The 13089-nt window shown below is 40.8% G+C and overlaps 1 protein-coding gene across 2 annotated transcripts in view; it reads left to right on the top strand.

Annotated features, from left to right (window-relative positions):
• gabra3 (gamma-aminobutyric acid type A receptor subunit alpha3) overlaps positions 1 to 13089 on the top strand; it is a 94370-nt gene that overhangs the window by 38366 nt on the left and 42915 nt on the right. For both annotated transcript variants that reach the window (XM_063896211.1, XM_063896210.1), the window contains exon 3: positions 12237 to 12358. In XM_063896211.1, the coding sequence (XP_063752281.1) occupies positions 12237 to 12358 (122 nt within the window). The remainder of the gene's footprint in view (positions 1 to 12236; positions 12359 to 13089) is intronic.

Below are 13089 nucleotides of genomic sequence, written 5' to 3'. Positions count from 1 at the left end.
AGGTGGGTTGTGTATAACTACCACAAATACAGAGTGGTTATTGTGTGAACAGTTTGGAAATATGATATTCAACAAGACAAACTAAAACACACTGGCACTGTCAGGAATCATGACACACACCAAGTGCCAATAGACAAGTCCAGAGTCATTTAACACTATTACTACTTTAATGAAGTAGATTGCCTCTTTTTCTTACCTCTGTGTTAGCTTAAAACCATGTGTTGACACTTGTGTAGGCAATCGTCAGATATATGGCTTTATCTTTCTTGCAATTTTCTTTACTACAAACCTCAACAATTCATCGGCACAGAAGAAAGACAGTCACCGCCATAGGTAAGGAGAAAATCTGTCAAGCCATGAAAAAACGCTGCCCCGGGAGACAGGATGTAAACAAGTGCAGAAAAAAGTATGCTTTTAAAAAGGGCAGCCAGGCTGGAAATAGAACAGTAGTGCGAAGGTGGGGCGTCAACGTGCAGCAGTGTGAGCGCACTTCGATTTGGCTACAAATGCTGCATTCAAAGTTCAAATTATTTAAACTTTGACCTTGTTCATAAGTGGCTTTCCAAAGTGCAGAATATGAAATAACAGCTTTACGAGATGTAGAAAGTTTTTGAGGACATAACCCTGTGCTTGACATTGCCTCTACAGCTCTGAGTCTAGATGTACTTCAAGATGCATGCTATCGTCAACATGCTAACATTCTCACAATGACAATGAATGTGTTGATGCTAATCAGGTGTATCGTTTACGATGTTCACGATCTTATTTTAGCACGTTAGCATGCCGTCATTTGCTAAATAGTCCTCAACTTAAAGAATTGCCAAGGAATGTCTCATACTTAGTGCAGGCGTTTAATCATAGTAGTAAATACATTATTCAAACTGATGATGGATTAAGATTACACATTTAAGGAAACATGAAGCTGATTACAAATAATCCTGTATGGAACCATATTTACATTAAAGACATCCCAGTCTTCTGTATTTAGAGGGACAATTCAAATTGCACTTACAGTGGGGCAAAAAAGTATTTAGTCAGCCACCAATTGTGCAAGTTCTCCCATTTAAAAAGATGAGAGAGGCCTGTAATTTTCATCATAGGTATACCTCAACTATGAGAGACAGAATGGGGGAAACAATCCAGGAAATCACATTGTAGGATTTGTAATGAATTTATTTTCAAATTATTTTGGAAAATAAGTATTTGGTCAATAACAAAAGTTCATCTCAATACTTTGTTATATACCCTTTGTTGGCAATGACAGAGGTCAAACGTTTTCTGTAAGTCTTCACAAGGTTTCCACACACTGTTGCTGGTATTTTGGCCCATTCCTCCATGCAGATCTCCTCTAAAGCAGTGATGTTTTGGGGCTGTCGCTGGGCCACACGGACTTTCAACTCCCTCCAAAGATTTTCTATGGGGTTGAGATCTGGAGACTGGCTAGGCCACTCCAGGACCTTGAAATGCTTCTTACGAAGCCACTCCTTCGTTGCCCTGGCGGTGTGTTTGGGATCATTGTCATGCTGAAAGACCCAGCCACGCTTCATCTTCAGTGCCCTTGCTGATGGAAGGAGGTTTTCACTCAAAACCTCACGATACATGGCCCCATTCATTCTTTCCTTTACACGGGTCAGTCGTCCTGGTCCCTTTGCAGAAAAACAGCCCCAAAGCATGATGTTTCCACCCCCATGCTTCACAGTAGGTATGGTGTTCTTTGGATGCAACTCTGCATTCTTTCTCCTCCAAACACGACGAGTTGAGTTTTTACCAAAAAGTTCTATTTTGGTTTCATCTGACCATATGACATTCTCCCAATCCTCTTCTGGATCATCCAAATGCCCTCTAGCAAACTTCAGACGGGCCTGGACATGTACTGGCTTAAGCAGGGGGACACGTCTGGAACTGCAGGATTGAAGTCCCTGGCGGCGTAGTGTGTTACTGATGGTAGCCTCTGTTACTTTGGTCCCAGCTCTCTGCAGGTCATTCACTAGGTCCCCCCGTGTGGTTCTGGGATTTTTGCTCACCGTTCTTGTGATCATTTTGACCCCACGGGGTGATATCTTGCGTGGAGCCCCAGATCGAGGGAGATTAGCAGTGGTCTTGTATGTCTTCCATTTTCTAATAATTGCTCCCACAGTTAATTTCTTCACACCAAGCTGCTTACCTATTGCTGATTCAGTTTTCCCAGCCTGGTGCAGGTGTACAATTTTGTCTCTGGTCTCCTTTGACAGCTCTTTGGTCTTGGCCATAGTGGAGTTTGGAGTATGACTGTTTGAGGTTGTGGACAGGTGTCTTTTATACTGATAACGAGTTCAAAAAGGTGCCATTAATACAGGTAACGAGTGGAGGACAGAGGAGCCTCTTAAAGAAGAAGTTACAGGTCTGTGAGAGCCAGAAATCTTGCTTGTTTGTAGGTGACCAAATACTTATTTTACCGAGGAATTTACCAATTAATTCATTAAAAATCCTACAATGTGATTTCCTGGATTTCTTTTTCTGATTTTGTCTCTCATAGTTGAGGTATACCTATGATAAAAAATACAGGCCTCTTTCATCTTTTTAAATGGGAGAACTTGCACAATTGGTGGCTGACTAAATACTTTTTTGCCCCACTGTATCTACAGTTTCAAGTGTTTTTTTTCAAGTGCTTTCCCATATTACATAAGTTCCAGCTTTTACCAATTCTCCAAAAAGAGAAAAATACATTTTTGAAGCTCTACTCAAATCCTGGAACCAAAGTGGATGAAAGTAGTAGCGTCAGAAAGTTTGTCCTAGATGAACGAATATAGATGTGACAGTTGTCCCTAGAGTAAGCCAAAGCTACTGTATGTTTGCAGCTATCACATCCCCTCCCTTCAGTTTCTCTCTGGTGCATATTATCTGCACAAAACAGGCACGTGGACGGCTAGAGTAAGAAGCAAACAAAGAAAAATCAGTCATATTGTGAGTGCTTTGAATGTTACAAGGCACCCATTGGTAGTAGACAATATGCTGCATAATGTGCCGCTGCATAACATTATCAATATATTGTTGGTAGACTAGGAGAGATTATGAGTGGGAAGACCTGGTGAGGAAGATTAGTTGTGTTGTAAAGGTTAGCTCCTGCATGAATTTCAAGCTCGGAATTGACTATTTATTAATCAAGAATGCTCTAATTAGAAATCCCCTCCCCTGTGCCTTTTCCCCTCATTGTGGGTTTTAGATGACAAGACCAAATTAAAGATTTGTTGCGACATATATAATACATAAACCAGTGCCCCTAAAAACCACTGTCAAGAAAAGAATGTCATCAGCTTCCAATATATCTTCTCCACAAAGCTCCTAGCAGCCCCACTAATCCCTTCCTTTCGATCTCGCTCGCCCCCAGCGCTCAGCAGGAAGACAGTACAGCGAGTGCGCCGTCTGGGCACTTTAGGGGTGGATGGATATCAGGATTCTTATCAGTCATCCGCGGCTCACACATCGCTCCAGAGGGGGTGACGCACATTTAGAGGGATGAGGTGGTTAAGGGGGGGGATGCCGAGGCATTTCCGGAGGTGCCCACTTTCAGTTCAAGATGCATTAAGCAGCCAAATGTTTGTTGGGCTGCGGATGAATCAGACTTAGTTCATCCCTTCTCTTATAATCTGATATAGTTCAACAATGTTCATCTTTCAAAGCTAAACTTATAAAATACTACATTTATTTAGCATTACACTTCGATATGCTGGTCAGAACTTAGGTTTGTACAGTTAAGTTGAATTCTGCTGCTATATTAACTATAATTGAAATCTCCAAACCAGCTGTCAATGATTGGGGTATGATATCTATGCTTGCTGCTAATGAATTCCAATTTAACAGATTTAAATATATCATTATTTTCGCTGATGGTATGAATAAGTGGATACATTTTTCGCTCACAACTTTTTAGAAATAAAGATGCTAAGTGGGTCTCAAAGGTTTGTAAATCTGTAAGTAGCAACTCAAGAAATCCGATATACGAGATTGACCGGTGCACCTCTTGTTTCTTCACACAGAGCTTAAGGTATTTTTGAACAAAGCCTTATCTTGTTTGGCCATGTAGGTCAAAGCTTATGTTATCCTTCCACCTCCTGGCAAAAATCCAACCAATAAACCGATTGCTATCCTATCAACTAAAACTGCCTAAGCCCATTAGCTTCCGCTGAAGATTGCTTTCTCAATGTCCCATACGATGCCCAGACATCCTCCTTTAAAAGGGAATGCATCACATTAAGGAGGTAATACCATTTCAGAGGACCTTGAAGGTGGTTGTAGCCATGCTGCATACGTGACAGAGGAACAGTTCGTTGGCCAACCACGGTTTATGACTCCGGTCCTAATTGGTCGACTTCTCTGCTGGTCTCTCTTGATGTCCCCTCAGTGCTCTTTTCTTTAGCAGATAATTAAATGTGTGCCAAGCCGTGTGTAGTGAGGATTTAGTTTCAGTCTGCTGCAAATATTCACCATCCAGAAGCTGTAGGATAAAATAACTGGACCCATGAAAGAAGTCAAATCAGTCCCTGAAGGGAGCACTTGTGACATTACTCCTCCTCACTAATCTAGTTGCCGTCACTGTCAGCTATTAAAGCACCTTCACCCCCCACCCTAACAGCTCTAGTTACTGCTCACTTCGCTCCCGCTTCCCCATTCACTCAACACCTCCTCAACACCTCCTGGCTGGCAGCAGTTACCCGCTTGACCTGAAAGACCAGCGCTACAGAACATCTCTTCCGGCCGGGCCTGCCTCACCTGTCAGCCTGGTTCAGTGCACTGACCTTGGATCAGGTCCATGCTCTTCACTCTGCTCAGCCTACACACACATTGATGCCCGTCGTCCTACAAGGTCCTGAAATTCTATGAAGATACAATACATATAATAATGATATGCTGACGGCCCGAAGGAGCACTTTCAAATTTACGAAAGAAAATACTTAAAAAAGGACCGTATTTTTAAAAAACCTGCTTGAAAAGCCTTTTAGCCTTCTACACAACTACCTACTCGATGAGAAGAATGTTTATGCACATAGAGCTATGTCTTTTCTTGTTTGCACTTAATAGCTTCTCAGAATTAGTAAATGGTTACTGTTGTCAACTGCAAATAATCAACATAACATTGAGCTAGCACAAAATTGATGCTACACAACAGGTAAACGTCTGCCATAGTCAAGGCCATGTCATCATAAATTGATGATATGCAGATTGCACCCAACAATTTTAACATATTGTGATTTTTCCCACCAACCCAGTCAGTCACCCACCATACAAGACAGGATGCCCACAAACTGGCTACTTTATTATCTGCAACATCCTTCACATTAATGAATACCATTACGGCAAAAGCAGACTACAGCGACATGAAAGGGTGGAGAATTATTCAGAGACTCTGTTTGTTCATGCTACAGGTTTTCAGAGCATGTGAACTTGTGTGCACTAATAAGCATGTCATATATTTCCATACGAGCTGAGAAATAAAGCCATTTATCTCAGCAGAACATTGCAGATCTGATGCGGATAAGACTTCTACAGAACACGACCAATTAAGAAACAATAAATACTTTATCAAAGAAAGGGAATTTGGAGCGTCATTTCAAGACGGTCCACAAGAGCTACGATACAAACTTCCCAGCTAAATCACCACTTCGCGCCCAAAAAGTCAAGGACTTGAAAAGTCAGCTAGCAGCACAACAGTCCATTTTTACCAGCACAATACCACTAGTGTCTTTCGTGTTCTTGCAAAAGGAAAAAAATCTTTCAAGGATGGTGAGATTGTGAAAGAAGCGTTCATGGAAGTCGCAGATGCGCTTTTTGCCGATTTTAAAAATCGAAAAGAGATTGTGTCTGCTATTCAGGATGTGCAGCTATCAAGAAATTCTGTTACACGGCGATGCGAGGGAATGGCGGAGGATGTTGAAAAGCAATTGAAGAATGATATTGAAACATGTGAGTGTTTTTCTCTGCAATTCGGTGAATCCACTGATGCTGTGGATGTGGCTCAGCTATGTGTGTTCATTAGAATGGTTTTCGACAATATGAGTGTAAAAGAAGAGCTGCTGACCATTTTGCCTTTGAAAGGGCACACAATAGGCACAGATATTTTTCAGGTTTTTATGGAATTTGTTAGTAAGAGCAAGTTGCCCCTCTTCAATTAAAGAATTTCTGTTCAAATATGCACAGCTAGAAGACAGTCAGTGGCTCTTGGATTTAGCCTTTCTTACCGATCTGACTGACAAGCTCAATAACTTGAATCTAGAGCTGCCGGGTAAGAACAAACACATCATCAACATGATCAGCTCCGTGAACACCTTTAAAAGCAAGTTGCAGCTGCTATCAAGCAGGTTGCAATAGTGTGATCTGCGGAACTTTCCACACATGGACACAGAACTTAAGCGCCAGGGCAAAGACTGCGGAGCTTGAGAGTGCAGGTTATGACGATCAAGTGCAAAGCATCTTGTCAGAATTTGACAGGCGCTTTACTGACTTTGCATCCATTGAGCCTGTTGTCAGTTTTCTCAGTTTTCCATTTGGGGAAAATATAGATGTGGATTGTATAACGTCCAAAGTGGCATCACTCTTCAACCTGGATAGCGGTGCTATTGAGAATGAGATCCTCACTCCAAATAATGACATTGAACTCAAATCAAGAGACCTGACACAAATGTCCAATTCTGGAATCTAATGCAGAAAGAGAAGTACCCCAACCTCAGACAAACTGCAAAGAATTTGACTGCACTTTTCGGATCAACATATTTGTGTGAGTCTGCCTTTTCACATATGAAAATCATTAGGTCAAAATACAGATCCACCATGACTGATGACCACCTTGCGGCCTGCTTACGGCTGGCACTCAGCTACTGTCCGGACTATGAGAGACTAGCTTCCTCCTCTCAGTGTCAGAAGTCCCACTAAGTTAGAGAAACACTTTTCCAACTTGAATTAGACATTGTATTAATTGGGTTGTATGTTGTTGTGTTGTTACGGGCCAGTCCTAGGCCTACTTGTGCTTATTCCTTGCACGACGTACATTTACTTCAATACATTTATTATTATTGTTAAAACTTGATCTTTGTGTCAGAAAATTGTGTTATTATATAGGTGCACAATTAATTGTGGCTACGCTATGGCTTTCGTTATGGCTTGGTAGATCTCGACACACTATCAACTTTAAAAGTAGATCTTGGTTAAAAAAAGGTTGGGCACCCCTGCTCTAGATGATAGGAAAGGAGCTTTGAAACTTCCTTTATAACCTCCTTTAGCTTAGGAAACACTGGACCTTCCTTTACAAAAGAAAAGGAGAGAATGCTGTCCCACAATGCCTTGCGGCCGCAACTTTTGCCATGACACAACAATCGGCCGTTCACGGAAACAACCGATCGTGACGAGAAATGCTCATCATGAAAGTTACGGTGCTTATTAAGCGTTTTAAAACATATGCCATAACTTGCCAAAGTGCTTTGTTTTGAACGTACAGCTCTATATTAATCAAAAGGAGAAATATGAACGTTACCTTTTAACTGAAATGATCAAATCAAGTACACATTTCACAGTGTTTGTCACAGGCATAAGTTTCACTTTACTTTTTTCATTCCGTACAATTCCAACCTAAAAGAATACATGTTTCACTGTTGTCCACGTTCATAAAGCATAAAACAACACCATCAGAGTACGGTGCAGAGTAGACGCGCTTTCAGTAGTCCTGTACAGTGAACTGTAGTTCCCCCACAGCAGACGCACGTAAATAACGTCCGCTGGCGCATCATAAATACGTTGGATAGTGTAAGTGCAGGCGGATTCTCTTGAAGCCTGGTCGTCTTTTCCTAAGTCCTTTTGAATTCTCCTATCCACTATTCCTTAACCGCATGACGTTTCACACAGAGGTCAAGGAATAGAGCATAGGAGAAGACGATAGGAGCTGATTTTTGGACAATTCGTCCCTACCCTATGTTTGCACACACAGTATACATTTATTTCACCCGTCTAATGATTCATCAGAAGAATTTAGGTTTCATATGCTACTGCTTTACACTGTGTTTAAATGTGAATGTGTTCATTTGAATCCAAAAACACATTCATTCACTTATTCATGAGTCAAGGTTTTCCATGCCAGGCTTCTTAGTAACATTGCAACATGTGTGGTTTCCTGCAGTCAAACATCCTCCGGTCAACATTGTGCACTTTTCACTGCTCCATTTACTTCGAGGTGTTCCTGGATGAGGCAGTGATTTTCTTGTCACAAATTGTAGAGCATGACAATTTTTGTACCCTTAAATGTCAAACTGCTGCAACACTGTCTACAAAAAAGATAAAAAAGGTGTATAAAAAAACATCTGCACAAGCTTGTTTCCTGCCTGTAGCAACTAGTGACCTGTTCTAATCAGCCAATCAGCAGTCACTTGGGTGCAGTTGTGTAGCAAAGAGATGCATAATTAACAATTAAACTACATGACAGATTTAGTCAGATGCGTCTTGGGGCCTTTTGGCAACAACGTTTTTCAGGCTTGCCTCACACAGCATTCGTTATCTCCTGATCAAATACAAACAATTTATTTTTCACCGTCAAACTTTGCAATTTCACAGCCATCGCACAGAATAATGCAATCGGACAGCATGGCAGTTATTAATAATTAACATTATTTATGTACTAAACCCATGACCAATCTGAATAATTTATGAAGGTTGGATAAGTTGAATTCAGCATCACATTGAAATGAGATTTGATGTACAAAATCTGTCTATACATCTCAAATGTTTACATCTACAGGACCTTTACATTTATCCTCCTTTTGTAACTTTTTCTCAGACAAACATGTTTGTTCTTTTCAGTCTATTTTTGTGTGAATAGTTCAAGAATATAATGACTGCTCTGCCTTTTCTTCTCTTATCAGGCTTTTCTATACCAGTAGTGAGACATTTGTGGATAATGAAGAGGACTAAGGAAGTAAAACAAGCGGCTGGCATGGTTATAAAACCTGTGAGTTTCAACAAAAATGATGTGGAATTCAGATGGAATGTCCCATTTTTTCCCTCATCTGGGAATTTAACAGCTGGCTGATACTGGAAGACATAAGCACATGTTTATGTGTGTCAGAGAGAGTGTGTGTGTGCTACGGTAATGCACACAGACACTTTGTTTTTTCAGAAGTGGATATTTTAGTGTGCAGCAGACATTGTTAGAATGGGTTCCATGGGACTAAAGGTTTCTCATTAATTTTTGAGTTTCCTCTTGTGCCGTCTGAGGGGCCACAAAGGCTTTTTGTTTGATATATGATTCATGCAAAGTGAGACATTAGTGCAGTTAAGCTCGTCCCAGCCATTTCTGAAGCTCTCTGTGTTTGGTGTTTTCTGTGTCTGAGATGCCTCAAACATAATGTCCTGTCACGTTTTGATTTGTAAAGAAAAAAGCCAATAAAAATGTACATCTCTTCCAAATACACTCTCTGTTAAGAGCTTAATTATACTCTCTGGTACCCATTTGACACCCAGAATACATCAAACTGTGCTTGACGCGATGAGGTGAACATTGTGAGCTTGCTGTTAAAAGCCTCAGTCTCAGTGGAGCTATTGAGCCTCAAAATATCTGACATCATCTGACAAATCGTTAGTACTTCCTTCTTAAAGTTATAATCCCTAAGATTGCAGCACTAGCTGTACTTGATGTTACTGTGGTAACAGCAAGTGGGGTCTGATATTACACTATTTGCAGCTACGTTGTAATAAAAATACAACAGAAGAGTGTCTGGTGTCTGTTTACAGTGCCACCAAACCACGTTTAAAAAGGATGTGGTGACTTTCCATACAATGCTCGACATGGTTAGGTTTGTTTGCTGAGAAATTAAAAGTGTGCCGCCTGTCGCCTCTTTCTCATTTGATCAGATTTGTTCCATCACTCCATGCAATGTTCAAAACACAAATGAATAACTGTTTATTAAAAATATGTCTACAAAACAGTCTTGTGTTTTCTGTGGCAGCTTTACAGTAATAGTCATTCACATATGAACAGTTTTTAATCTAAAGCAGCAGCAACGATCTTATGTATTATGATTTTTTCTTAGATTTACTTTACAATCATAATACAGCTCCTTGACTTGAAAAGAGACTGATATCAATGTGATCAAATTTCACTGGATTGCATGCATGCCTTTTCCTGTGAATCCCCCATACATGTGAATGGATTGGGACTCATCGAGGGGACTTTTAATATGAAAAAGTTCTAATTGCGTGTCAATTAAAGACGCCGTCGTTATTTCCTGGATGCGGCCGGCACAGGTAGCATTTTTTCTACCTGTGCTAATATTCACATATTATCTCTAATCTATCTATAACTGATGGTAGGGGTTGGGGGTAATTATATTGTATGATTTATCGAATATGCACTGCAGACCGTGCTGTAACTGTCATGGTTGAGATGCTCTCCATGATGGTAAAACTGAAAGAAGAGGCTTTTTTTTACTTTTAATTTAGTAGGTAAAACAGTGCTTGTTGGGCTTTTATAGTGCTGGGTGTTTAATGATGTTACATGCGGGTCTGTTGCCGATATCTGTGCCATAAATTTGAATAAGTCAGTGATGGTTATGGGTCCTCCTGAGACATGTAAAGGGGTTTTGGAGAGGGGGCCGAGCAGGAAATCTATAATGAGTCCTTGTGTTTTTGATGTGTTGAGCTGGAGGTTGTGATGAAGTGGCTGTTTAGACTACCTGCTTGCCGCTGGTCTTGGTGGTTGTTGTTGGTTTTGAGACCAATTACGGTTGTGTGGTGCATATTTAGGAATGGGGAATGAGCTATGAAGTGGGTTGTGTAAGGGTTGAAGATGCAACCCTTTGGGGGCCGCCTGTGCTGTGGCTCAGTGGTTGGGATGAAAGGCAATTTATCTTATCCCTCTATAGTCTCCTCCACAGAAAGCTCCTGGCGCAGTGACATATGCAGGAGTCAATATTCATGTCCAATAAAGGCTACTGCATATGCCATTGGATCAATAAAAACCTACCTTTCTGTTTTAAGGCTTCATAAATCTTCATCGTCCTGGTTTGTCAAACTGTACTGCACGGGTTGCATTACAATGTAAAGGAAGTGGATATGTTGGTATTACCCACATATCCCTGTGTAATAGCCGCTTAGCTACACTGAAGCTATTTCCCAAAATGCCTGAAATTGAAGTTTGCTTTTCAGAGCATGCATAAGTGTCATTTGGAACCCATAAACACCCCAAAGTGATGATGATAAGTACAATTGCATACATTTTAAGAAGTGACCTGCGGTTGTAGCTCAGATGGACTGTTGTGAAGTTAGTATTATAGGAGAGATTAAGCCATTTGAAGAGGTAAAGACAGATTTGCTGTTGCGAGTGCAAGCCTACTTTAGAGCAACAATCAGGGGAAATTCGGGTTACTCATAAAGCACATAATTCCTTAAAGCTTCCTCTCTGCCGAGCAGTCTGAGTCCGTGATAGTGCATCAGGACACGGACTGCTTGTTGATGGGGATTACTTGGATATAATAGGTCAGCTCCTCGGGGATTTAAGTTTAATTAAAGACGCTACTCATTAACTCATCAGTGTTCCAGCTACAGTATAGTGGCCTTTTCATCTCACCACATTATTTTTCTGCTGGGGATTGTGGGCAATGTAAATGAATAACTAGTGGCTGATAGCATATGATGAATCTTCTAACAAAATGCTCCTTCTTGGGAAGGAATTCATTATCATAAATGTACTGTTGTTTTTGTAAAATACAGTGTTCCACTGTATAAAGAAGAAATAAAAAGAACAAAGACAACCAGTAGCTGTTTTCCAAATAATGATTAAAACCTGAGGCGCATCACTTGAGATTTTAAATACTTGATAAATATATAAAAAAAAAGGCAAGCGGAATAAGACTAGATTATACGTTTTAGAATACAATATCTCATGTTTACAGTTTGGGATAATGTTGAATGTGTCCAACTGTTAATATTCCAAATAATACATTTTGGATCATGGTCTGTTAGATAACTGTAAAATAGTTGGTAAGCCTATATGTTCATCGATGTATATTTTTGTATGTTTGACATTTAAACCTGTTTACGGTTAGAAAGTAGATCCAATTTCACTGGCTGAAATAAACAGCAGTGGCACTGAATGCTTGCAATTTCCTCGGAGCTCCAGGGGAACAAAATATCCGTTTTTATATTAAAGTTTTTTTTATTACACTTTATATGATTTCCATCTTTTCACTCCCCCCTTCCGTCTCCTTTGCTTCCTGCAGGGCAGTGGTTGGACACAGAGAGCCGTTGCCTGATGATAGTAGAGACAATATCACCATTTTCACCCGGATCCTAGACCGGCTGTTGGATGGATATGACAACAGGCTACGTCCAGGGCTGGGAGGTGAGCGGCACTGCATGGATACATCACACACACTGCCTCACTGTTTTAGCTCTTGGAAAAAAGAAAATGGATGATTGGGGAGGATACATCGAACCCCCAGGAAGTGCTCCGGACTCTGAGGAAAATATTCGTTGTGGCCAAATGGCGGTACTAAAATTTCCGTATCAGTCCGTGACGTCACCGGGCCCAGAAAGAGTTTTTCCCATTGACTTACATTGGGAAAGAGATGTCTGTAAATCAGCAGATATTTTTTAGAACAAATTAAACAACCCAGTATGAACCTGTTTAGCCCTAATTTAAGTCATTCGGTCCTTAAAATTGTAAAATGCACTATAAAGTAAATCCAGAGTTATTTTCTTTCTCCATTCATTCGACTGAGCCAGAGCTGGAGATCGGGGGCGGGGCTTAAGGGGTAACACCGCTGTACATGCTGTATGGGGCCACATACGGGTATTTCTGCCAGGCATGATGTGTAATTTGTGACGTTATGCTCCCGAGAATCTCAGGCCATTTTGTCTCCATCCGCCAATGAGCAGCTCTGATGGAATGAACGAGGCCCCGCCTCTGACGCTGTATCCAGTTCTTATTATACATCCATATCCACATGAACATCTCTCACTACAAGTCATATACACTTTGGTCTTTGATAAATGCTGCTGCAAACAGACCTGTCAGTTCACTTGGTGCAGAAAATCTTTTCCCTTTGTTTGGAGTCTTTGTTCAATCATGCC

This window comes from Eleginops maclovinus, chromosome 11 (genome assembly GCF_036324505.1).
Source record: "Eleginops maclovinus isolate JMC-PN-2008 ecotype Puerto Natales chromosome 11, JC_Emac_rtc_rv5, whole genome shotgun sequence".
Taxonomy (NCBI): Eukaryota; Metazoa; Chordata; class Actinopteri; order Perciformes; family Eleginopidae; genus Eleginops; species Eleginops maclovinus.
The sequence above is the reverse complement of the archived record's forward strand: the minus strand, read 5'-3'. Positions and strand labels throughout refer to the sequence as shown.